The sequence below is a fragment of the Lepidothrix coronata genome, unplaced genomic scaffold, assembly GCF_001604755.1.
Source record: "Lepidothrix coronata isolate B3197 unplaced genomic scaffold, Lepidothrix_coronata-1.0 Scaffold237, whole genome shotgun sequence".
NCBI classification, from domain to species: Eukaryota; Metazoa; Chordata; class Aves; order Passeriformes; family Pipridae; genus Lepidothrix; species Lepidothrix coronata.
The window spans coordinates 338,651-363,268 of record NW_016690417.1 but is presented as its reverse complement, the minus strand read 5'-3'; the positions used below and the strand labels follow the sequence as shown (position 1 = coordinate 363,268).

Sequence of the window (24,618 nt, the reverse complement as noted above, 5' to 3'; positions counted from 1 at the left end):
CACATCCGTTGGCCAATGGCCGTGCCCGGCTGAGACGAGCCGAGTGGCGGCCCGCGGTGCCTGTACCGGGCGGTGCGGGAACCCTCCCGTCCCCGAGAGCGGAGACGGGACCGGGCCCGAGGGGACACGGACAGGGCCGAGGGGACACGGGAGCAGCGGCTGAGGACACTGCGTTGGTTCAGCCCAGGGAAGGGGATACAGAGGACTGACCGCACTGGGGTCTACAGCTCCTCCCAAGGGGCAGCTCCCATCTCTGCTCCTGTGACCAGTGACAGGACCCGAGGGAACGGCTAGAGCTGTGTCAGGGCAGAGTTAGGTTAGATCTCAGGAAAAGATTCTTCCCCCAGAGGGCGGTTGGGCACTGACCAGGCTCCCCAGGGCAGTGGTCATGGCCCCAAGGCTGCCAGAGCTCAAGGAATGTTTGGACAACGTTGTCAGGGACAGGGTGGGATTGTTGGGGTGTCTGTGCAGGGCCAGGAGTTGGACTGGATGGTCCTTGTGGGTCCCTTCCAGCTCAGGAATTCGATGAAACTCCCTGAATTGCATGAGAATCACCCAGAGAGTTCCGCAATAAAGGCAGGAAAAGCTGCTCCTGCTCTCGTCATTTCTGAAGTGAGAGGGGACAGGGTTAACGTTCCCCATGTGGGTTTTTGTGGGGTCTCCCCATGACAAAACGCAGGAGGAGTGGCTGGAGCCCGGTCATGGTGATCTGGGCACTGCTCGGAAATCAGGCGCCGGGAGAGCACAGAGGTTTGTCATCTGTCGTCTGTCAGCCGTCACTGCAACACGCCGGGCCCCGGCTCCCGAGGGGCGGGAAAGAGCAACCGTGGGACGAGAGATGGAACGTCAGCGGGGCGCAGCAACAGCAGGAATGGGAGCAGACCCAGGTGGTCCGGTCTCATCCCGTCGTCATTGGAAGCAGCCCCGGGTGGTCCCGTCCCGCAGCGGGTGCTGTTTCCTGCCCCTTTGGGAACAGCACGTCCTGCCCCGGCACTGCTGCCAGATCACGGGCAGGTCAGGAAGTGCAGGCAGGGTTTTCCTTGGCTGGATGACATCACGCAGCCGAGAACTCCAAGCCTGCAGAGCTTTCCATGCTGGTGTTCCCAGAGCAGTGCGGTGTGCCGGGAAAAGGGCGGTTGCAGTGCAAGGAGTGACGCGAAGCCGGTGCGGGGGAGCTCTGCTCGTGCCATTCCCGGTGCCGACAGGGATGTCCCGTTCCCGGCAGCCCGGCGGCAGCCTGAGCAGGACGTGGTGCCGCCGCGGCCCCGCCGTGTCCCGAGCCCCGACCCGCTCGGCCCCGTCCTCGCAGCCGCGCTGCCGGGGGAGCCTCCTCGGCGGCTCGGTCAGGGCAGCACTGAGCCGGCTGCCCCGGCTCTGGCCGGGCAAGATTTCCCCAGCCCGGGTGAATTCCCCCGCAGTGAGAACGTGCCAGCGGTAAAGCCCTGGAGCCCGCGCGCCCAGGCGGGCTCGGGGGACTGCGGGCTGGGGACCCCGGGTGACAAATCCTGCCGCGGTGACCTTTCGATGAGCAAGTTCCCCTGCGAAAAGCACCTCGCCGCGGCTGTGCCGCGCCTTTCCCCACACGGCGTTTGTCCTGCCGCCGCCCACCCTTCCCGGCCTCCCCCTTCGCGTGTCCTCGGGAAGGCGCCACGGGACGCGGGGTGGCTATGGCACTCTGTGCGCAGGTAGGGGAGCACCCACCGCTGCCCAAAAGTGGCTTAAAGCAGTTCCTCAGGGTGCCAAGGCTCACCCCGGGCCGCTCCCGAGGGACCAGGGGCTTCTCACCCTGCGAATGCAGCGGGAGGGTGTCTGTCCCTCGGTGGGACCCCGCGGGGGGATCAGGGTGCCCCCGGGCTGAGCACCACAGTCTCTCCGGGCCCCCTTCCAGCAGGTGCAGGGGGTGGAGGGGGGTCCCAGGGGGTGGATAAGGGGACCCGGGGGGTGTATGGGGGGTGCCGGGGGGTGTATGGGGGGTGGATGAGGGGACCTTGGGGATGGAAAAGGGGACCCAGGGAGGCGTATGGGGTGTCCCGGGGGCTGTAGGGGGGGTCCAGGGGAGTGGAGGGGGAGTCCCAGGTGGTGTATGGGGGGTCCCGGGGGGGGTGTATGAGGGGACCCTGGGGGTGGATAAGGGGACCCAGGGGGTGGATGTGGGTTCCCGAGAGGCTGGGTTCATTGCCAGTGGGGTGGCCTGAGGCAGGGATATGGCAGTGGACCGTGGGGGATCATCAGGACGCGGTGCTGAAATGAGAAGTGGCAGAGGGTGTGTTTGGGGGGGCTGTGTGAGGGGGCGATAGGAATACTGAGTGGCTGACAGTGGGTGACGGTGGGTATGGCAGGAGGCATAACTGGGGGTGTCGGTGTGGGGGTTTTGGGAGGGTGATAGGGATTGGTGTGGGGGTGTTGGAGGTGCAGGGATGGGTGATGCTGTGGGGGTGACGGTGTGGGGGTGTCTGTGTGGGGGTCTTGGGTTGTCGGTGTGTCGGGGTTGGTATGTCGGTGTGGGGGAGTCGGTGTGTCGGTGTGGGGGAGTCGGTGTGTCGGTGTCATTATGTCGGTGTCGTTGTGTCGGTGTCGTTGTGTCGGTGTCATTGCGTCGGTGTGGGGGTCCCGGTGGGTCCCGTTCGGTGTCGAGGGCGGGGCCGTTGCCCTCTGTGGGCGGGGAGGCGTGGCCATGTGGGGGCGTGTTCATGTGCGGGGGCGGGGCCCGGCGCACACACGTGTCCGGGGGCGGGGCTCGGCGGCGTTTCCGGTGCGGAGCGAGGGGCGGTGAGTGCGGGCGGGGGCACCGGGGGGGAGCGGGGGGACGGGGCCGGAACCTGAGCGGGCCTCCCTCCGCCTGCAGCCCCCGCCGGCACAGAACCCTCCTGGGTCTGGCACAGACCTCCCCGGGTCGCGGGGTGTCCGCTCGTGGGGGCTCCCCGCGGAGCCAGGCTGGGAGAGCTGGGGGTGTTCACCTGGAGATAAGAAGGCTCCAGGGAGATCTCAGAGCCCCTTCCAGTGTCTAAAGGGGCTCCAGAAGAGCTGGAGAGGGACCTGGGACAAGAGATGGAGGGACAGGACAAGGTGAAATGGCTTCCCACTGCCAGAGGGCAGGGTTAGATGGGATACTGGGGAGAAATTCTTGGCTGTGAGGGTGGAGAGACCCTAGCACAGGTTGCCCAGAGAAGCTGTGGCTGCCCCTGGGTCCCTGGAAGTGTCCAAGGGTAGGTTGGACAGGGCTTGGAGCAACCTGGGATAGTGAAAGGTGTCCCTGCCCATGGCAAGGGGATGGAATGAGATGAGCTTTCAGGTCCCTTCCAACCCAAACCAGTCTGAGATTCCATGTATATGCTCCCTTGGGCGTTCTGGGTGGTTGTGGGATGTACTCTCAGTGAATGAATGTGTGAGATGCACCTTTAGATCATCATAAGCAGTCAAAACAAACGCATTTTGTTCTTTTCCTCCTTTCCAATTTGCTTGTGCCTCTCATGTGCTCATTTTCCATCCTTCTGGAGAGCTATGCATGTCTGCTTGGGCATCACCAGTGAATCTGGGCTGCACTGTGTGTCCCTGGGACCAACTGCCTCGAAGCAGAATTTTGGTGCTTTCTGACAGACATGAGAACAAACATCGGTAGGCTGTGGTCACCTCACTCAGTGTCAACAGGTTCTTGGTGGACTGGGGCCATTTATTGTATTCCTCATCAGGTTTAGGACAGGTTTTTACCTTGTTTGGGGCCAGAAGCTGTGATTTCTCTGAACAGGCTGCATTTCAGTCAGCTTGGACAGGGGGTTTTATGAGGTCTGTCCACCCTATCTCTTTGTTCTGGATTTAGTTCTGAAATTCAAGTTTTCTCCCGTGTTTTTAACCAGGTGAAAGTAGGCTTGTGATGTGGTTTACATCAGTGTGTTTGCCTGTGTTGGTGGGGTTTGGGGGCCAGTGTAACATGACTGTGAGTAATGTGTTCATATGAAAAATCACGGCCATGCTGTTATAATCAAATAGGGGAAATTCTTTTATTTTCAGTCTCTGGAGATACAGCCAGAACTTTTCGTTCACATGGCAGCAGCAAACTCTTCTCCACCTGGTTCTTTGGATGTAAGCCAGCCTGGGTTTGCAAAGGAGATCCTGGGAACTAAACTGGAGGTCAAATACCTCTGCTCTGACTGCAAGAACATCCTGAGGCGGCCGTTCCAGGCACAGTGTGGCCATCGCTACTGCTCCTACTGCCTGAAGAAAATCATCAGGTAACTGTTGTGCCTTCAGGATGGACACAAAATGCTTGAAAAGGTATTTTCAAGATACAAAGGAAAGAAAAAGTCTCATTTTCAGAACCCTCTCAGCGAGGGAGCTGTGTTTAATCATTGAGGTTCAGCATCACCTCTTCTCTAAGGGAATGTCTAATCTCTGACTTGCCTTCATTGTTGCTTCGGAGTTCCCTTTTCCATAGTTTCCTGGATTGTTTTTGCTGTTCAGGAGGCAATCCAGGCATATCACCCATCTCCCTCAGTCTTCATCACAGCTGTTGAATGCTCCTAAAAGTCATCATTTGGTGGTTGTGTCAAAGTGGAAGAGATTTAAGCACAAGCTGGCTTCCAGATAAATTTCCTTGTGTTCTGTCTCACTCCTGCCATTAAGTGAGGAAAGCTTAATAGAATGGTTAATCATGAGAAGAAAAAAGAATTAGAAATAGGCATCAAAAATACACATGAGGAAAGGCTCAATGTCGTGTTTTAAAAATAGAAAAAGCTCTTTGATTTTGTAAAGTTACCAGAAGTCACTTTATTGCTAAATCATAAATCAATTCCTTTTTGTTGTGTTTGATGATTATTTTTCTGTCTGATAGTGCTGGACCTCAAAAGTGTGCCAGCTGTATCCAGGAAGGAATATACGAAGAAGGAATTTCTATTTTGGAAACAAGCTCGGTAAGAAAAAATGCACTTAAGAAAAAATTAACAGATCGCTGGTGTCACTAATTGCAGTTTTTGTTTAAAACATGGGCTCTGAGAACCCCTTATTCCTAGGAACCCTTTTCATCAGTAGTGAGAGTGGTGACTGCTGTGTTGGCCTCCCTGGTGCTGAAATCCGGGTCACGTGTGTGTGGTGGTGCCCTACTTAATGCTGTCACAGCAATTTGGTTGCCATTAGCACACCTCCAAGGCTGCGATGGGGCAACTGGCCTGGGAGGAGTCTTCAAAAAGAATTAGGAGTCCTGATCAAAACTGCAACCCCTCAGTAGTATTTGTGGTTTGCTTGTTTCTTACCCTCCAGGCTTTCCCCGACAACGCGGCGCGGCGGGAGGTGGAGAGTCTGCCAGCCATGTGCATCAACAGCGGCTGCACCTGGAGGGGCACCATCAAAGAGTACGAGGTACAGGCCACCCCAGGGCTTGCCACGTCTGCACCCTTCTTTCCTCCGTGTTCCGGGAAGGCTCGGGAGTTGCCTGTGCCCACTGAGGGTGGGGTGGGAGCTGTCAAATCCCTGGGCTTCGCTGTAAACTGGCGAGATTCCCAGAGTGAGGGATTGTATGCCCTGCTGAGGGCACAGGCTGGACTGAGACCGTTTCAGGTTTGCTTGCGAGCATGTCGCTTCCATGGTGAGAGCCACCTGCTATGTCTCCAGCTCGTTTCTGCTATAAAAGACTATCAAGAAACGGTGCCGTGCCATGAAGTTATTGTGAATTTCTTTGCATTATATGAACCTAAAACCTCCTTCAGATCCATCAGCTCAGGGAAAGTAGCCTGGCCATGACCCTATTTCAGCTGTCCCCATAGCTACCAGGACAGTGGGACTGAGCACTGGCTGGTCACCCATCACCCCAGGCTGTTCTGGGCCACAAGCCTGGTTTTTCCACCTCTGCTCTTCTCAAGGAGCCCACTAGCTTTTTAATCCAGGTTTTAGTTGTGGCCGTGGGCACCTGGTCCATAGCATGTGAATCTATATTCACTTGTGAAGCTTTGGTGCTCCCGAAGGATAGTTTTATCATCCCTCTTGGAATGGCAGAACCACCACGTGGAGGGGTTGAGATAAGAGGAATTTTATTTCCCTCTAACACTTGCCCCAGGTAAAGATTATAGCCTTGTGGTTCACAGAGCTCTGGTAGTGACTGAGATGTGTGTCAGGAACAGGTTTCACCTTGGTTTGTCGAGGCTAATGTTGGGATGCCCTCTATGATGCCATTGCAAGGTGGAAGGAAGAAGCAACAGCTGCACGTCAGGCCTGAGCTTTCAGCCCAGGCTGCTGAACCTTTTAGCAGAGAGGTGCTTCTGGAGCTCTGCTTCCTTGTCCTGCTCTCTGAGCCTTCTGCTGTGTGCTCAAAGTTCAGTCCAGAGGATGAGGGTGTCGGTGCTAAATGGCTCTGCTGCTGTGAACCCTCATTCATTGATCTGTGAGAGACTCATGGTGTGGATGTGGGACAAGAAATGTCAGGTGAAAAGCTTAACACTGCTGCAGCATGGAGAGTTTGGGGGTTGCATTTCAGGGAACAGGGTGTACCCTGATTCCAAGGTTCAGGCTGTGCTGGTGGTGCCTGCAGATTGTTTGCTTCATGCTTCAATTTCTGCTGGTGTCCATAAGCCTGATGCCCTCTGCAATGATTATAGTGAGCTCATCTCCATTAGACTAAACCAGATGACGTCTGTCAGCAGCTTCCAGTGCTGAATGTGCTGTGGCTGATAAGCTCTGCTGAACTTCTTCTGGGTTTAAGAAAAATCTTAACACATTCCTGCAGAGCTCAGCAAAAATCATCAGCTATCAAAGGTCCTCCCTGTGTGGCCTAAAAATATTGAGTCTGGCCAGGGCTCCCCCTGGGATTTCAGAGGAGCAGGGAGCTGTCCTGGGATCAGGCTGACTTCTTGCAGGGCTGCAGGTGTGTGTGATGCCCCAGAACCTTACACACAGCTGCTGAAGAGCTCCTGAAAGGATGAGGCTGTGCCTCTTTTTTCCTTCACACCTGATCTTCCCAAGCCCCAGTTTGGTGTTTGCTCAGACAAAGGGTGTTTGAAAGAGGTGGGCCCCATAGCTTGTGGGTCTGTGGCACACCTCTCCCCTGCCAGGGGTTTGTGAGTCTCCACCGTCCTGATTTTTGTGAGTCTTAGGGCAGTCCTGTGTGTGTGAGGGTTTTGGGGGTTTGGAGCAGTGCTAGCTGGTTCCTCTCACAGTTGATTTGCCTCTCCTGCCTGTCTGGTGGCATTCAGCCTAAGGGAGGAGGTTATTTTGTGCTGTCTTGGGAGAAGCTGGTTCTTTCCTGGGAACTGGTGGGAGGAGGCAAGGTCTGGCCTGTGTTATCTCCTCCCAGCTGCCTGCCAAAGAGCTGTGGCGTTTAGTCAGTGCTGGCTGTCTCCATGCTGTCAGAGCCGTGTGGCTGGGAAAGGAGGCACCGAACAGCTGCATTGGCCCAGAGCCTCTCAATACTGTGGACTAGTTAAACCCAGCCTTCAGGGCCACAGCCTAGAGCTGCCTGGTGCAGGAGCGTTGTTGTATCCGTAGCTACGCTGTGGGTAATGTCCTGCAGCGGCTCAGCACTCCCACTCTGGAAAGTCCCTCAGAGCTATTTCTGACAGGACATGGAAAGTCCCTCAGAGTGAATTCATTGTTTGCTAATTTAAAAGTCATGTGTTGTACTGAGAGAGGCTGCTCCCCCCTTGCAAATCAAGAGATACTGTCACTTCTGGTTTGTTAATCTTATCAGGGCATGCACAGGGTAAAAATGTTCTGCAGCTGGAAAGCTCAAGCTTCAAAAAAATGAATAGAGCTGATGTCAGTTTTGCTTTCTGTTCAGGCAGACTAGAGTTCACCTCTCAAAGGGACATACAAAACTGAACGACTGCAGTCTGCTTGGTCATGACTTGCACTTCTGTTTCAAGCTCTGTGGATCACATGAAAACTTAAGTTTAGGTTTAAAAGTGCATTTTTCAGCCTTTGTAAATATTTAGTGGCATTTGGATAAAGCAGTTTGTGGTGGGGCTGAAGGGTTTTTTCTCTCTCATTAGTGACCTTGTTTCCTGTATGAGTTTCCTGATGAATCTGCCTGCGTGTACATACAGAACAGAAGGCTGTGGGCATGAGCCTTTAGATTCAGGTGGAAAGTCCGAGAAGGGATGCAGAAACTAAAACCAGCCTGTTAGAACAAAAGCAAAGAGCCCAAAATGTGCCCAGTGGTATCCAGGCAGAGGGAGTTTGTGGTACCTCGGCTCTGATGCATTTCTCCTCTTGCCTTGCAGTACCTCCAGCTGCCCACGCCCCTCTCTTGTTTTATCAACATATCCTCAGTTCTCATATTTTTGCTTTTCATCCCACCAGCTCCCATTTTTCACCCTCCCTCCAGGGCTGAAATGGGAGGAGGGGGCTGTGGAGGGGGGTCAGTCTCGGCATTCCCCTTGGTTGCCCCAGACAGGGGATTTAACTGTACCCCCTTCAGCTGGGAAGAAACAGAATTATCTGAGACATAAGGAACTTGAATTGACCAAGTTTAGGAAGAAGAACTAATTTTTAAGCTTAATCCTGACAGCAGTATTTAAATTAAGTTTTGTGGGGCAGTTCTAGAAAAACAGATTGGCTCAGCTCCTGAGGCAGTGTGACTATCAGCTGTGGGGATAACTTGGCCTAATCCATGCTGGAGGGGATGTGGTTTCCTTGAGTTTGTTGTTGACACCTTGCTTTTAGAGAGTTCGCTGTAAGTGAAGCTTGGAAGGCTGTGGAAAGTGCAAGACTCAGAACTCAAGTGATGTTATTCCAAAGCCTGTGGTGTCGGAAAGGATGTTCCTTCTGGGCTTCCTGGGACCAGGAGAACAGGATAACTGGGCAGTTCTTTCCTGCCCAGTGTTCTTACTGAGAGATGCTGGAGAACCCCTACTGCACCTCATGTAGGGAAAACTGACCCCCTTCAAGAATGCTTCTGGGGGCCCTGAGCCAGGGCCTCCCACTGCCCCATCACCTTGTCATGCCCCCCTTTCCCAGCTGTACCCCAGGAATGGGGTGATTTTCAGCTGAGACGGAAACTTCATCTTCAGGCTTTTGCACATTGCTCAGAGCAGAGCTGCTGGTCTTTGGAGCTCCTTCACCTGGCTCCTGCTACTCCAAAGATGTACCTCTGAGTGTTTTATCAGTGCTGTCTGTGTGGGGTACAACACTCAAGATGCTGTGGCAGGCATGGTGATGCCGTGTCAGGGTGACCAGCCTTCTCTTTAAAACTCAGTACAGCATTTATTGTCTTTTTCTGAAGTTTTGGCTCCAAGTTCTGGCCTGGTGGTGAAGTGCATTTTGCAGCCAGCTCCAGCCTGAGCAGCAGGACCAGACCACTTTCTGGTGGGAGAATCCCTGACTTGCATGTGCAGGTGACCAAAAGGACCTGCTGCTTTGGTAAAAGGGATCTGACACATCTTTATTTTCCAGAGCTGGAGCCGCAGACACATCCCAGCTTCCCTTACAGTCCCCACAGTAGTTTGTGTAGCTGGCTGCCCAGGCCCCAGGCGGTTTCCCTTCCAAGCCCATGGTGGGAGATAAAGCCACAGGGAGTGCCAGAGAGCATGCGTGGGAGGGGGTTGGAAAGCCCCGGCTGTGGAGGGTCTGCTCTTCGTTTCTAAAACCAACTCAGTCTTCTTGTGGTGGCCCAAAAATTAACAGTTTTGGCATCTGCCCATTGGAGAATGAAAAGCTGTCAGTCACAAATTTGAAGTGGAGGTGAGTGCTGTGTGTCCCTTCTATACCTGAGGAAACCCCTTGCCATGCATGCAGCTGGGGGGGTTGTAGGGCCAGGCAGATGTTCTTTGGGCTCCAGGTGTCTGGCAGGAGCCAAAGCCATAATCACACACACACACACCCTTGGGCACTTCCAACTTCTTGGACAGCAGAGAGAAATCGAGTTTGAAATTAAGCTGCTCACCACAGGCTCAGCCTCTCCAGCATGTAAAAGACACCTCTCCCCGTTGAAATATTTGTCTTATCTCCCCTTTTCTGAGTGCCAGTGGTGTCCTCAGCCTCATGCTGTAAAAATCCTTCTGTTCACAGCCTTCATCTCCACACTGCCTGCGGGGCAGAGGAGCCACCCTTGCCCCTGCCCACCATCTGCAGCTCCCAGAGCTTGGCCAGTGCCAGCACCACCCTTCCTGGTGTGGAGGTCAGGTAGACCCATGAGAACTTCATCCTGAGGCTGTCCCTTGTGATCTGAGTGATTAAGGTGAAGCTTTGAGTGCTGGAAAGGAGGGAGATTCTTTCCAGGAGTGTTGTCCTGGGAGCTGGTCAGTATGGGCAGTGCTTTCACAGAATCACAGGGCGGGTAGGGTTGGAAGGGACCACAGCGGCTCATCTGGCCCAACCTCCCTGCTCAGGCAGGGTCATCTCAGAGTACGTGGCACAGGACTGTGTCCAGATGGTTCCAGAATATCTCCAGTGAGGGAGACTCCACACCATCTCTGGGCAGCCTGTCCGAGTGCTCAGTCACTGCACAGTGCAGTTCTTCCTCGGAGTGTGGCCGCCAGCCCTGCAGCACCTCCGCAAGCACACAGCAGAAATGCCATCAGAGAGGAATTCAGATCCTGGCTACAAACCTGCTGGTGCCTGGCATCCTTAGTGTGGCCGTGTGACTGATGTCACCTCCCTGGTGACAGAGTGTTCTCCAGTAGTGACCTCTTTGGGTGTGAACAGCATATCTTGGGCATTTTGACACGACCAGGACTGTGACTGTTAATTGTAGCCTGGAAGACCTGCAGAGTTGTCTCTAATCAGATGTTCCCAGTTGCTTTGACCCTTCCTTACGTGTCAACCAGCTGTTTAAGGAGACTCAGCGTAGTCCAGCGCCATGATTTTTAATTTCCTTGGCAAGCAGATTTAGTCCTTTTGGTTTTGCAGTGCAGCTGGCCATGTCCGAGGTGGGGAACAGTGGAGCTGGACCAGGGCAGGGTCAGACTCAGGCTGATCTAAAATGCCCTGGGGGTCCAGCCCTGGCTCTGTTTTGGAGTAGAGTTTCCCTAGGAAAATCGTTCCTCTGTGATGATAGAGGGATTTGGAAAAAGCACGCTGGATTGTGCCACCACCTCATGCTTGTCTAGTTCAAAGCAACCAGGGAAAGGCAGAGTCTGTTTTAGGAAATGATGGAAAAGCTGATGCTGCTTCAAATGTATCTCGTACCCTTTTCTACCTTCAGAACCTGCTCTTGCCTTCACACCTGTCTTCAGTGCCTGAATGCTGCTTCGGTGTCCCTCTGCCAACAAGCCCCAAAGCAAAGCCTCTCTAACATCAGCCCTAAAAGCCGATGAGTAAAACGTCAATGCCAAAAGCAAGAGTTCTTGACCACTTCTGTCATCAGCTCGGATGGGCACTGGGCAGCAGTGAGGGAGTGCTGTGTTGCTGTGCCCTTGCTGCCCTACACCCACCCAGCTGGAGCCAACAGCAGCTACTGATAGGAACTTCGTCCTTGGTTTTGACAGTTTCTTTGAGGTTTGATTATTTGTGGTGCCAAGTGAACTTGCTTGGATCTGTCACCAGCATGTCCCAGCAAAGAGAGAAGTTTGCGTCTGGCACCAGTTTGTGTGAGTCTCAGAAAGCTCCCATTCCCACTTGGCACTGGGAATTACAGACTGGGTTCCTGCTTTCCAGCCTTGTGTTGCTGGTTCCATGCAGTAGCACAAGGACTGAGCCTGTGGTCACCATGGGCCTGGTAGCCTAGCCCACCTGCATGGGGAAAGGTTGGAGCAGGCCTGGCATAGAATCAGCTTAGGACTCTCCTGGCATTAGGAGCTCCAGTATGGAAGGGTTTGGTGACTTCAGAGGAGCAGGACGTCCCAAAGTATCTGCCTTGTGTGGCACATTCCCATCTTGGAGACTCTGGAGCCCCTGGGGAACTGGGAGAGGTGCATGAAACAACTCATGCTTCTTGGCGCAATGGATTTGGGTTCCCTCAAACCCCTCTCTTTTACACTGGAGACCCATTTTCCTCTACGTTTTCCTCTACAATTCCATGGGCCCATCCTTTTCCTTGTAGCCAGGCTAAGATGGTGAAGGAGCCAAGTGCTGGACATGGCAATGCTGGGGCTGGAGATTGCCCAAGCCCTGACAGCCACCGGTGTGCCCTGTGCCATGGCACCTGGCTTTCCTCTGCCGTCCTGGTAGTTTTCCTTCATTTTTGTTGCTCCCATCCAGCTGCCAAGCCCTTGAGCTGTGTCTGCTTATGGTTGCTGTTGTTGTGCTCAGAGCAGATGAACGGACTGACTTTCCAAGACCAGGAGACTTTGCAGGAAGGCTGCAGGGTGCAGCTCACTGTGAGTCTGTCCTTCTGTCCCTCTGCCAGCCCCGCCCTTTGCTGTGACCTTCCCGCAGGCTCTGGCAGAGGTATCAGGCAGCAGCTGCTTCAACAGTGGTGTTTCCCAGCCACCTGCCTTGTCGCTTTGCTGGAGGGGGAACCCTGTGTCACACTGGTGGATTCCCAATGTGGTTACAAGAGCTCCTTAAAACTGGACCTGTGTGGATGTGGCAGGTTACGAGCAGAGCAGCTGGGCAGCAGGGGCACCTCCTGCTCTGCCACCAGGGTATGGGGATAATGATTTCCAGCAGAAGCCTCTTCCGTAGTTGAAGTCAAGTTTAGCGACACCCTAAGAGGTGAAGTGGCAATGAGATTAAACTGCAGCTTTTGCTTTTGTCTGAGGCAGAGAGAGGGGAGCAGTTCATCCTGGCATTGTGATAGAACCATAGAATATCCCAAGCTGGAAGTGACCCACAGGACCGTCTGGTCCAGGTCTTGACTCTGCCCAGGACACCCCAACAATCCCACCCTGTCCCTGAGAGCACTGTCCAAACACTCCTTGAACTCTGTCAACCTTGGGGCCGTGACCACTCCCCTGGGGAGCCTGTTCAGTGCCCGACCACCCCATGGGGGAAGAACCTTTTCCGAGTATTTAACCTAAACCTCCCCTGGCGCAGCTCCAGGCATTACCTGGGGTTCTGTCACCGATCCCAGAGAGCAGAGGTTGGTGCTGCCCCTCCAGAGAGTTGCCTGTCTGCTGGTGGTGGGTGATGGACAGGCTGCTGTGGGATTGTCTCACTGTTTATTATTAGGGAGTGAAATCAATGTGCGGATCAATCAGCAGTTTTGGTTTTAATTGGGTGGGAAGAGCCAGATGTTGCTGACAGGCTTTTAACCTGGGTTGATTTTCCTGCTCCTGCTGTTGGATGCTGCAGGCTGGCATGTGCCTCAGTGGGTGAGAATCAACACTGAGGTCACCAGAGATTAGCCCTGAAGGTCTGAGCCAGACTGTTGTCTTCCAGCCCCCCTTTAATTCTTCCATGGCTGTCCCCTCCCTCTGACCCCTGTCTAACTTGATTTCCACTCTAGTTCCTTCTGGGAGAGGGCCAGCTCTTGCCTAGCCCTGCTCGCAGCCACGGTTTTCCAGAGCTCCGGAAAACATTCCCAGTGAATGCCTGGATGACAGTGGTGCTAGTCCCTGTAGCAGGGGCTCACAGATGTGGGTGTAGGAAAGGTGTAAACAGAGGGATTGTCCCATTCCTGTGGGAGTGGAGTGTGGCAGATGAGGCTCAAGTGCCAACCTCTGCTCTCGTTGGCTCCGGGATGGGGTGGATTTCTTCCAACAGTGATACCATCCATCTCTGTTCTGACACCCACGTGGGGTGGGAGGAACAAGGGATTCCAGAAGAGCCTGAAACTGTTTATACAGAAATGTTTGTCTGGAGGTTTGGATCTGCACTGGCTGAAGCTACTGGGTGTCTTAAATCATTTACATACAGAGCAGTTGCACTGTGAGCTCGGCAGGGCTGGTTTCCTTCCTGTGCTGCAGGCAGGGCTGCCTGCTCTTGGGTGTGGTGCTGCCGGGAGTTGGAATGGAGGATAAATGCTGGGAGGTGGGGAGTGTAGAGGGGGTGGTAGTTTTACACTCAGCATGTTAGCATGGGAGACCATATGTTTAAAATAATCTCTTTCAAAATAGTTGTCTCTACAGTGAAGTTTCCTTCCTTCAGCCAGACCTTCTGTCCTTCTGCCAGTGCTTTGTGGGTCATGGGGGAGACGCTATTGAGTGTTTCTAGCACAGGAGAGCACTAGGTGGGTGGAAGAAAGGGCTCAGCCCCTCTGAGTGAGTGGGATGAGGGCAGGCACTTGGCCTCCTCCTGCACAGGGGGAGGTGTCTGTGCTGGGAGAGTGTCTGTGCAGGCAGAGTTGTCCGTGCAGGAAGAGTGTCCGTGTGGGCAGCAGTGCCCCCCCCAAACCCTGCCGGCTGGCTGGTCACCAGGGACATGCAGTGAAGCTCTGAGCCTGGTTACTCACTTAAAGCATAAAAAGGAGAGAGTAACCAAGAAGCCGACGCTGAGCCACTGATGGTTTCATTTTCCGCTTTCTGATGTGTAACAGGGTGAAGTTTTCCCCCATATGTGTTTCCCCCCCTCGCCCTGCCCCAAGACAGGACCTTCTGTCAATAGAGACTAAATGTGAACAAGTTTTCAAACATCTCGTTTCAGACAGCTGCATTAGAAATGCTCCTTGTTGGTATATTTTCTGTCTCTACCATGGCAGGAGACTTCAGTGCCCTTATCTTTTAATCTGAATTTTGATCTGCATATTCATGGTGTTTCCAATGCCTAATTTCAACTGGTCAGTGTGTAAAGAGAAGGGTTAGGCAGTGTGGAAACAACACAGAAGCTGGGGCATATTCCAGCATTCCCAGTTTAGCTGGCATTGCTGCCCAAGAGTCTGCTGAGGACAGAGGATCATGTTGCCCTGATCAGTTGCTCAGCCCCTCTGGCCATCACACAACCCATGAGCTCTGGCTGGAGGGTCAGGTGCTTGTGTGCAGGGACTGCTAAATGAAACAGTTTAAAAATATTTTCCTTCTGCTAGAAAAATGGTATTCTGATTCAAATGGGAAGATACAATCAGACAACTCAGCCTGGCGTGGGATGAGCCAGTACTGGGCCCATGCTTCAACTGACTGATAACCATTACAGTGGAAAAATTATCCAAATTGTCCTGCTGAGGTAGTGGCTGACTTCACTCAACCTGCCCCTATGTGTCTTCTGGCAGAGCCGTAAATGGAACTTCCTGTTGATTATCTTGGTCATCAAAGCAGTAATTTGATATTTTTTTTAAAAAATCATTATAACAGCTTTTAAATGGAGGTTGAGTCTACACAGAAACCCAAAATTGGGGTAGCCTGGAAGTCACAGGATGAGTTAGCAGTGCAGAGTGATCAGCATGACCAAGGTCTTGTGTGTAGGTTGGTAAATACAGCACTCAGCTGTAATAAACTATAAACCAACCCTCAGTGGGGCTTTTATGTAGAGGACAAATATCTCATGTTCATTTTTTCACAGGCTCATGATGAAGTCTGCCCTGAATTCCCGCTGACTTGTGAAGGCTGTGGGAAGAAGATTCCCAGGGAGAAGGTATCCATCCAACCCTGTGCCGTGGAGGTGTTTGTCCCTATGGGCTGAGCTTGGCATTCTGGGAACAAGGAGGAAAACTGAGTCCATTAGGAAGTGGAGTGGAGAGGATGATGGAGTGGCAACTGTTAATGTGGATGTGACCTTTCTGTAAGGCTGAAAGTACTGGGTGGATGTGAGGGAACGTGACTCACCAGCACTTGCAGGTCTGTGCTGGTGCTGCTGATGACACCTCATGTCTGGGAGCAAAACCTTTGTGGGAAAAGCACGCTCATGGGTTTGTGTCCTGCAGTTATGGCAAGGGAGCCCATCTCCAGCTATATTAATTGATTTCTAATTAACCATCTAATGGAATCCACGTATGTAGGATCTCTGTGCTGCTGGCTCCTGGGACAAGGCTCAAAAGTCTGAAAAATCAAAGTTTCGGAAAAACATATTCAGAAAGCACATTCATCTGAAACCATCCTGCCTGCTACGGGCAGATGTTTTTTAGTAGCAGGGCAAGGGAACAGAGGCAGCAAAAAGAGGACCAAAAGAGTTCTTCTAAATGGGCAGTGTAGGGCACGGCTGGGGGCTGGCGAGGCAGCCCAGCTTGTTTGGGGGCTGGAGTTTTGGGTACAGCCCTGCTTGTCTGCAGGCTGGAGCTGAAGCCCTGCAAAGAGCTGGCTCGTGGGATCCCCATGGGTAATCTACTCTGCGTTTAAATTTTAACTCTTTTGTTTATCTCTTCAAACTCTTGTTGATTATCTGCAGCCGTGTTAACTCTGAGTAACCTGACACATTACACAAGCTAGATGGATCTAGAAGCCTTTAAAAATGTAGTTTAAAACCAGTTTTAATTGACATCTGTTGTAGCAGATGTAGGAGTTAAGTGGGGAATATGATGGTTGTTCAGAACAGAATTCTGGTATCTGTTGAGAGGTGTATCAAACTCAAGCTGATGCTGTGCCAGTGCTTGGTGGATTAATCATATGCTGTGTGGGAACCCGAACAAGTCATCTCAGTGCTGGGGTGTTAGTGGCACCTCTCTGCAGAAATATAATGCTGGGATGGAGGTAAAAATACCAACCTGTGGCACGTCCTCACCAGTGTTATGTGAAGTGCCCAAAATGAAATGTGTCCCTGTTTTGTGGGGTTGTTCCCTCTGCCTCCCTTTCCTCAGCCGTTAGGGAAGGTTATTGCTCAGCATATGCAGCTTGTACCTGTGCTGCTTGCTTTTTTTCTCTTGTATGTGCTGGTGAACAGTGAGACCTCCCAGCCATCAAGAGAAGGAGAAAGTAAGCTTTCTTCAGAGGTCAGGGCTGTATGTATATACAGTGAAAGTCATGCCTGATGGCAGGCAGTGCCCAGGTTTAGCCAAGCATGGTGACAGCTAGTGATTAGCCTTGGGTGTTCTTCAGCTCAGTTCAGTTTCCCAGATGTCAGTGAGATGGAAAGGGAGCACTGGGGACACATCAGATCTAACAGTGTCTGTCTTCCTTCCTTCTTTCCTTTCTAGTTTCGGGACCATGTGAAGACCTGTGGCAGATCCAAAGTGCCTTGCCGGTTCGAGGCTGTGGGCTGTGCTGAGGTGGTAAGGGCTCCTCTCTTGGTTTACCTTGAGGCTTTTCAGTCCCAGTATTAGAGTTCACGTGCAAGCTGCTGTTGCCCAAGCTGGCCCAGGTGTCTGTGTTCAGGTAATTGAACAAAGAGAGATTTTAAACCCTTTGCACATGGAGCTTCACATTATCTGCTGTGCAGAGTCTGAGTATTGCATGAACTTCCTGTGGAACAAAATCTCCTCCTACTTGAGTGCTTTGGGACTCTGGTGGTCATGCTGCTTTCAGGGGGACAGGCTTCAACTGACAGAGGACAGGGTTAGATGAGACCTTAGGAAGAAATTCTTCCCTGTGAGGGTGGTGAAGGCCTGGCACGGGTTGCCCAGAGAAGCAACGGGAAGAAGATGGGACTTAGAGCAACCTGGTCTAGTGGAAGGTGTCCCTGCCCATGGCACGGGTGGGACAGGATGAGCTTTTAAAGTCTCTTCCAACCCAAACAAGTTTGTGATTCTGTAAGCAAAGAACTGGGGCCAGGCCATATTTCTCCGTGTCACTTAGTTTTCTGAGCTCCCACTGGTGACGTTCATATAAATCTCTCCTCTAGGGGGGTTATGTGAGGCTTATTCTTTGGTGCTGTTAAGCTCATCTGAGAGAGCCTTTCTGAGGGGGTGGAGGAAGGCAGAGCCAGACCAATGTGCACAGCTGGGGAAGTATCCAGCATCCCTCATTGTATGTGATTTGAAACGCTTCTAAAACAAAACAAAAACCCACACCATCCCCACCAAAACACATTTTTTATCTCTTTCTTTGTTTTTTCCCCTTTATAATTTAAAACTGGTGTCGTGACCTCGAGAGGAGGAATTCGTTCTGTGAATGATGACAGTGTAAATTGTGCAGGCCGAATAGGGGATGTGTTTCTCTTCGTGTAGGTGGAAAATGAAAAGCTCCTGGAACATGAAAGCAAGTGTTTGGCGGAGCATCTCTACATGCTGCTGAGCTCTGTGCTCAGCCTCAGGGCTGGTGTTGGGGACCTGAAACCCCTTCCTGCACTTTCCTCATCGCAAAACAACTCCCCGCTGCTGGCAGCAAACTCACTGTGCTCAGAGTCAGAGCTCTCCCGGTCCCTGCAGCTCTTAGGAAGGTGTGAGGCCCTCGAGAGGAAAACAGTGACCTTTGAGAACATTGTCTGTGTGCTGAACCGGGAGGTGGAGAGAGTGTCCCTGACAGCCGAAGCCTACAGCCGCCAGCACCGGCTGGACCAGGAGAAAATCGAAACACTGAGCAACAAGGTGTGTAACTGTTGACCTGGGGCCTCCCAGCACTCCCAGCAGAGGCTGTTTCCTATTTCCTTTCCCTGTTATGAGCTAGCAGAGCTTCACCATCTGGCCCTGAAACTCCACAAATCTGAAGGCAGAACTAAAATACCCTTTGTTCCTGTGCCCAACCCTCAGCAGCTCCCTGGAAAAGCTGGGGACTAAACTGACTTGCATAAAGCATCAGATCTGTGTTAATTATCAAGTTGGGCAGACACCAAGGGGTTCCTCCTCAGCAAAGTTTTCCAACAAGAGCCAGAGCACCCAGGATTTCACTGCATCTCCCTGAATCCACGGGGCCGTTTGCCTTCCAGATGTTTCCAAAGGAGTGCTGCCTTTGCCAAAGGAGTGCTTTCATTGCTGCTGCCTGCAGCATTGTGCCACGCACAGTCTGAAGGTGTGAAGGAGCTGCCCACACCAGTCTGCTCCAGCACAGTTCCTATGGAGTGCTCCCAGTGTTCCTGGCACCCAGAGCTGTGCCGTTTGCAGTGAACCTGTGCTCTCTGGGCAAGGGAGCTGCCCAACTGGCGTGACCCTGTGTGAGCTGGCAGGGACGAACCTTCCGGGGGGTGAAGGTTCTTTGCTTTCTCAATTTAGTTTTGTCACAGTGCTGAGTTATTGGGGGATTTTTCTCCTCATCCTCACTTCTTGTGCTGCTCACCCAACGGAGTGGCTCCTTGGGAGGATTTTTCCACTGTCTGTGGGAAAGCTTCCAGCTGAAGTACTGAGCTGTAGCCGTGAATCTTCTCCAGAATGTCGGGGTACAGAAGGAAGCCTCAGTGAATTGGCTTATGTTGCTTGATTTCTCCCTCCTATGATCCCTGTCTTTTCTGGAGAAGGTCTCCCACTAAGGAGCAGTCCTGGAGGGGATGTAGAAGTGTGCTGGTGCGTGCAGGTGGTGCCAGTGCTGCCGGTGTTGCCGGCTCTTGCCAGGCTCACAGCCTGCGTGTTTCTGACCAGGCTGCACCGTGTGTCCCACTGAGCAGGTCCGGCAGCTGGAGAGGAGCATCGGGCTCAAAGACCTGGCCATGGCAGAGATGGAGGAGAAGATCCGCAACATGGAAGCTTCCACCTATGATGGGGTCTTCATCTGGAAGATAACAGAGTTTGCCAGGAAGCGTCAGGAGGCGATAACAGGCCGCTCCCCTGCCATCTTCTCTCCAGGTGTGCAAAATCCCCAAAACCTTTTGTGTCTCAGCTGGGTGTGGGGCTTGTGGTGGGTCCTTCGCTGCCAAGGCCAGGTTGGATGGGGCCCTGAACACCTGGTCTAATGGAATGTGTCCCTGCCCATGGCAGGGGGTTGAACTATCTGATCCTTGCATAACCCTTTTGTTAGAATTAAAATACTCAGAGACTGTAAAACCAACAATAAAATGGTTAAGGAAGGGAGGAAATATATATTAGAGCCCCAGAAATATATTTTTAATGCCTAAAGCATAACTATGCAAGAGACAATGTCAAAATAAAGCCCAAACCTTACCTAGGGAAGTGCTCAACTATCTATCAGAGGAAGGGGCTCTCCTCACAGAGCTTCCCCAGCCCAGCACTGGAACAGTGAGCAAGCAGCACATTGGGATCTGGTTGTTTTCTTGGGAAGGCATTTCCCAGATGTGAGCAGTAAGCTGAAACCAGCTCCTCACACAATTCCCTGGCAGCGCTCCAGCTTTGGGGTGCTCGTGCAGGCAGCAGTGTGGTGCAGGTATTTTAAGACCCAAACGTGGCTCCTCCCAGATTCCAAACTTCAGAGCCCTCAAATTTCAGAGGGATCTTCTGGTGCCAGGCTATGCTGGGTTGGACCCTCACTCTTCCTGTTCTGCACCTCTCTGACAGCTTTCTACACCAGCAAGTACGGCTACAAGATGTGTCTCCGTGTGTACTTGAACGGGGATGGCACCGGGCGTGGGACCCACCTGTCCTTGTTTTTTGTGGTGATGAAGGGACCCAACGACGCGCTGCTGCGGTGGCCCTTCAACCAGAAGGTGGGTCTGGGACAGAGCCTGCTGTGCCCAGCCATGGGCCTCTCTGGTTTGGCATCCACTCAAGCTTCTCATCATTCTCACTCTGGCCCACTTGGCAAGGAGAAGAAAGGACTCTGTCTTGGCTGCCCTGGGGATTCCCCGGGTGTGCTGAGAGCACCAGGTGTGCTGTGGGGCAAGGGGGTGACATGGGTTGTTCAGGACTCCACAGAGCATCTGCAGGGGTTGAAGGCGAGGGAAGTTTGGTGGCCTCGGAGCTTGGTGTCGGGAGCTCAGATCCCAGCTCCTGGGCCCTGCAGGTTTGGGGAACATGTGGAGGCTGAGCAGACATGCATAGATGCAGAGAGGGAACACTGCCTTTCTCAGGGGAAAGCAGCTCAGGGAGATACCTGAGTGCAGTGTTGGTGTTGTGAGCAAGGTGTAGGTTTTAGTCAGTCTGACAGCCCTGTGCTGCCACAGGGAAGTTTGCAGTGACAGGCAGGATGTGGGATGGTTTCTGCAGGATGTCACTGAGGTGACATTCTCTGCCCCACTCGGAGGCATTTCTCTGCAGTTGCACGGGGTGGCTGTGGCTGCTGGTACCTGCACCTGTTACAGCAGGTCACTGGGCTGGGCTTCCATGTGCCTGTTACTCAGCCACTCCCTTGTGTTTTCACCTTCCCCCACAGGTCACCCTGATGCTCCTGGACCAGAACAACCGGGAGCACATCATTGATGCCTTCCGCCCCGACGTGACGTCCTCCTCCTTCCAGCGCCCTGTCACGGAGATGAACATCGCCAGTGGCTGCCCCCTCTTCTGTCCTGTCTCCGTCATGGAAGCCAAGAACTCCTACGTGCGTGATGACGCCATCTTTATTAAAGCCATCGTGGATCTCACAGGCCTCTAACCCTCCTCACCTTGGAGCAGTGAGCGTGGAGCCAGCCCTGCCCAGGGCATCCCCCGCTTGTGCTGCACTTCAGGCAGGTCTCGGAGCAAGGAGAGGGCACGGAGTGGAAGGGAAAAGCCCTTCCCGAAAAGGGACCTTCGCTCTGAATGGAAACGAGGTGTCTGATCGGAACCCTCTTCCTGAGGAGAGGTTTGGGTGGACACTGGCAGGCTGTGGGATATGGAAGATTTCCTGCAGGGACTTGGGCGTCTGAACTGCTGCTCTCTGGGCTCCCAGTGGAAACCAATGCAGCTCTTGCTCTACCAGTTTAGTGTGCATCCATGGTGCTCTGTAGTAAAACAACAGTTTGCCCTGCCCAAGCTCCACCTCCAGTGGATTTTGGCTTGGCCGTCTAGGACTTCCTTCCAAGATCTCCATGTTCCTGTAAGTTGTGTGCTGCTGGGTGCTCCACGCTATGGGGAACAGGGAGGGTGTGTGGCAGCCGCGGTGCAAGAGAGACACGGACTGGTTTGATGCTGGGTTGATGCAGTCGGTGTCTTCAGGGGGTGGGGAGCTGCGGGGCAGGGGAGCCCTGAATCCAGCCCTTGCTGGGAGTGGGATGGTTGGTGAGTGCTGGGAGTGTGGAATGGAGCAGGAGGTGTTGCTGCCCAGAAGGGAGCCCGGAATAACACCAGGGATGCCCATAGGGAAAGAGAAGTGAATCTACCCTGGAGACCATCCATCCTGTGCCAGCAGAGGAGCCTGACACAGGGCTCAGTATATACCCTGAGAGCCCCAGGTCCTGCCACCCTCTGGGCAGCACTGGGCAGGGTGGGGGCCAGGCTGGGAGCTGTCTTTGCTCACAGGCAGATGCTCTGTGCTGGCTTCCCTCCCATCGTGGGGCAGCTGCACCAGCCTTCCCAGTGCTCTTGCCGCTGCCAAGCTCCACGTCTGTCTGTGCCTGTGCTGCTGTGTCTGTCTGTCTGGGCACTGTCACCTCTGGCTGTGGCACTGATGGATGGGGCACGTCTCCTGTCTGCCCATGCAGTGGGCAGTGCCAGCCAGCCCCTGCCCTCCCCTGGGGCCTGCAGCTACCAGCAGCAGCTGTCCCTGCCCATTGCTGGGCTTGGGAGTCATGGGCCAGCTGGTTCCTGGTCAGAGCACTCTGGAGCTTTTCCTCTGCTCAGCCCCCTTTGAGCCTGCAGCCACCTGGGTAGGACCTGGGGGCTGGAGAAGTCCCTCATTGAAGTGTGCTGTCCCCTTTCTGTCCCTGGGCTCCTTCCCTCTGGGCAGCACATGTTCAACACCCATGAGAAAATCTCTCAGTGTTTGTGAGGAAGAGCCAGCTGCCACATCCCTGTGTGGTGCCAGCTGGTCCTTCTGAAACTGTTGTGGGTTCCTGAGCCAGGGTGGACTTGAGGCTTTGTTGCCTTCTCTGCCTGTGCTTCTGGCACCTCTGTCAGTACCCCAGGAGATGTTTTGTTGGTGGCAGGAACCAGCTGTGAACACCCCTGCAGTCAGTGATCAGGGGCCCTGGCTGGCTCCTGTGGGCAGCAAGGCTGGAGCGTGGCCATCCTCCTCCATGGCTGCCTGGATTGCCCTGAAAGGGAGTGGCAGCTGTGCTGGGCCTGCGGGCTGCAAGGCTGCAGGGGAGGAATTCCCAAAGGCCCCCTGCTGCCAGCAGCTCCTGCCAGGTGCCCAGCCCTGGCCTGATGGCTGCAGAGTCCACCCTGCTTGTGGTGTGTTCCCACCTTGGCTCTGGCACAGCCACCCTGGCAGGGCCCAGGACACCATTAGGTGAGGGGCTGTGACCTGACGGGGATCCCTGTAGGGTCTGGCTGTGCCCCCACACACTGGCACTGCCCTGACCTACCCCTGGGGCTGTTTGAGGTGTCCCTGCTGCTGCCCAGGGAGCTCGGTGGTGCCCAGTGTCCTCCGGGCTGATCTGAACCTCCCACAGCCATGGCTGCTGTGCTGACCAGGGGCTCTCCCTGCCTCTGAGCCCCCTTTGGAGTCTTTGTGTAGAACTTGTCACACCTGTGTGTGCAGGGGGCAGGAGAAGAGGGACAGGAGCCTGTGCGGGACAGAAATGGCAGGGGGAGGAGGCAGGACCCTTCCTTTATGCAAGTCCCCTCCAGCCTGTCCCATGGGACATATCAAGCCCTGTGCTGCTGCTTTCACCCTGTGCCTTAGGAGGAAAATCCAGCCTAGCAGAAGCCCTGCTCCCACCCACTGCAGCTCTCTAGGGAGGCTGAGAAAAGCCTGGGAAGGGAGAGGAAGGTCAGCTCTTCTCACTGAGTGGTTGTGAATAAAGTGTGTTATGGGGGCGGTGCTTGTTCTGAGTTGATGTGAATGTCTTTGCTCTTGAGGTGCTGCCTGCCGCAGGGCTGGGGGCTCCAGCCAGGTAGTGTCAGGAGTGGCTGTGGAGACACTGGCTCAGCTGGGGGAGTCTGGGTGGCTTTCAAGGTGGGAGATGGTCCCCTCCTGTCCCAGCACGCGCCTGGAATGTTGGTGGGAGAGTCTGTGCTGCGAGCAAAGCTCAGGCTGAGCCATTCCAGCCATGTTGGGGCCAGGGGGTTGCTACTGGTGGAGGGGACATGGCCTGTCAGCCCCTTCCTGGAGCTTTTCCTGGCCGTGCAAGGATAAGGAGGATGAGTCTGCAGCTCTGGTGCTGTAGATGCTGTCTGGGCCTTTTTGGGGTTTTAGCAGCTCTTGAGCTGGCAGTAGGAATTGTGTCTATGTGCTGCAGGCAGGAGTCCAGCCCCTTCCTGGGCTCAGCTCTGCCAGCCTGGCCATCACGTGGACACTGGGCACAAGCCACCGCTGGATTTTTGTGGGTTTTTTTCCCTTTTTTTCTCTTTTGACCACACCATCTCAGCCTGGCACTGTGAACTAAGTTGTTTGTTTTTTTTTTTTCCTTGAGGATGTAGTATGGTCAGAACCACTAATAAAACCTGTTTGAACAGCATTTTGTGTATGAACTGTGGGACGCTGGGGCAAGATTGACTCACGGTGGGGGGATTTCTGTGCTGTGGGCTCTCCCCAGCTCCTGCCTCCCTGCAGCCTGGGGCAGCTGCCCAGCACCAGGGGGGCTGGAGCAGGAAGGGAAGGAGCTGGAATCTTGCAGCTGGAGCTCCACTGGGCCAAAGAGCCGGTGCAGTGGTGCTGGCTCAGTGTTAGCAGAGCAGAACCACTGGAAAGGCAAATCCAGCACTCCTGGGTTATAACAGCTCTGAGCTCCTCTGGGACAGGCTGCTTTTCCCTCCCTGCTGTTGGGAGTCCAGTGTCTGCAGGGTATCTGTTCCTGCCCATCCCGAGCTGCAGCACCTGCCCTGGGACTAAACCTGTGTGGGGAGCAGCAGCCTGGTGGCCTCTACTCACTGTGTGTAGAAGAGACAAACAGAAGGGACACCCATGGGGGTCTGTCCCCTCCTGGGAACCCCCAGCTCCATTTCATAGTGGCTACTGCTGCACCAGGAATAAGCAAAGGGCTGTGAGGGGTCAGTGGCATTGCAGCTCAGGATGCTGCTGTGGCACAGGAATGCCAACCAGCAATAAC

At 53.9% G+C, this 24,618-nt stretch overlaps 1 protein-coding gene across 4 annotated transcripts; it reads left to right on the top strand.

Annotated features, from left to right (window-relative positions):
- The first annotated feature begins 1,443 nt into the window (after positions 1 to 1,443).
- On the top strand, positions 1,444 to 24,027 carry TRAF2 (TNF receptor associated factor 2). Of its 4 annotated transcripts, none has more exons than XM_017834658.1 (10): positions 1,444 to 1,685; positions 4,009 to 4,229; positions 4,829 to 4,907; positions 5,254 to 5,352; positions 15,298 to 15,369; positions 16,865 to 16,939; positions 17,834 to 18,193; positions 19,204 to 19,381; positions 20,048 to 20,196; positions 20,862 to 24,027. In XM_017834658.1, exons 1-10 carry the CDS (start codon positions 1,668 to 1,670, stop codon positions 21,078 to 21,080), a joined length of 1,470 nt encoding a protein of 489 aa, XP_017690147.1. In that variant the 5' UTR covers positions 1,444 to 1,667; the 3' UTR covers positions 21,081 to 24,027. The 4 variants fall into 4 exon arrangements, with proteins under 4 accessions (XP_017690147.1, XP_017690150.1, XP_017690151.1 ...); XM_017834661.1 differs by lacking the exon at positions 1,444 to 1,685 and adding an exon at positions 1,726 to 1,891; XM_017834662.1 differs by lacking the exon at positions 1,444 to 1,685 and adding an exon at positions 2,685 to 2,769.
- Positions 24,028 to 24,618: the final 591 nt, after the last annotated feature.

Excerpts from the sequence above, each read along its gene's own strand:
- TRAF2 (XM_017834658.1), top strand. Across the intron at positions 4,230-4,828 it reads TGCCTGAAGAAAATCATCAG|TGCTGGACCTCAAAAGTGTG; the intron begins GTAACTGTTGTG and ends TCTGTCTGATAG. Across the intron at positions 16,940-17,833 it reads CTGTGGGCTGTGCTGAGGTG|GTGGAAAATGAAAAGCTCCT; the intron begins GTAAGGGCTCCT and ends CTCTTCGTGTAG.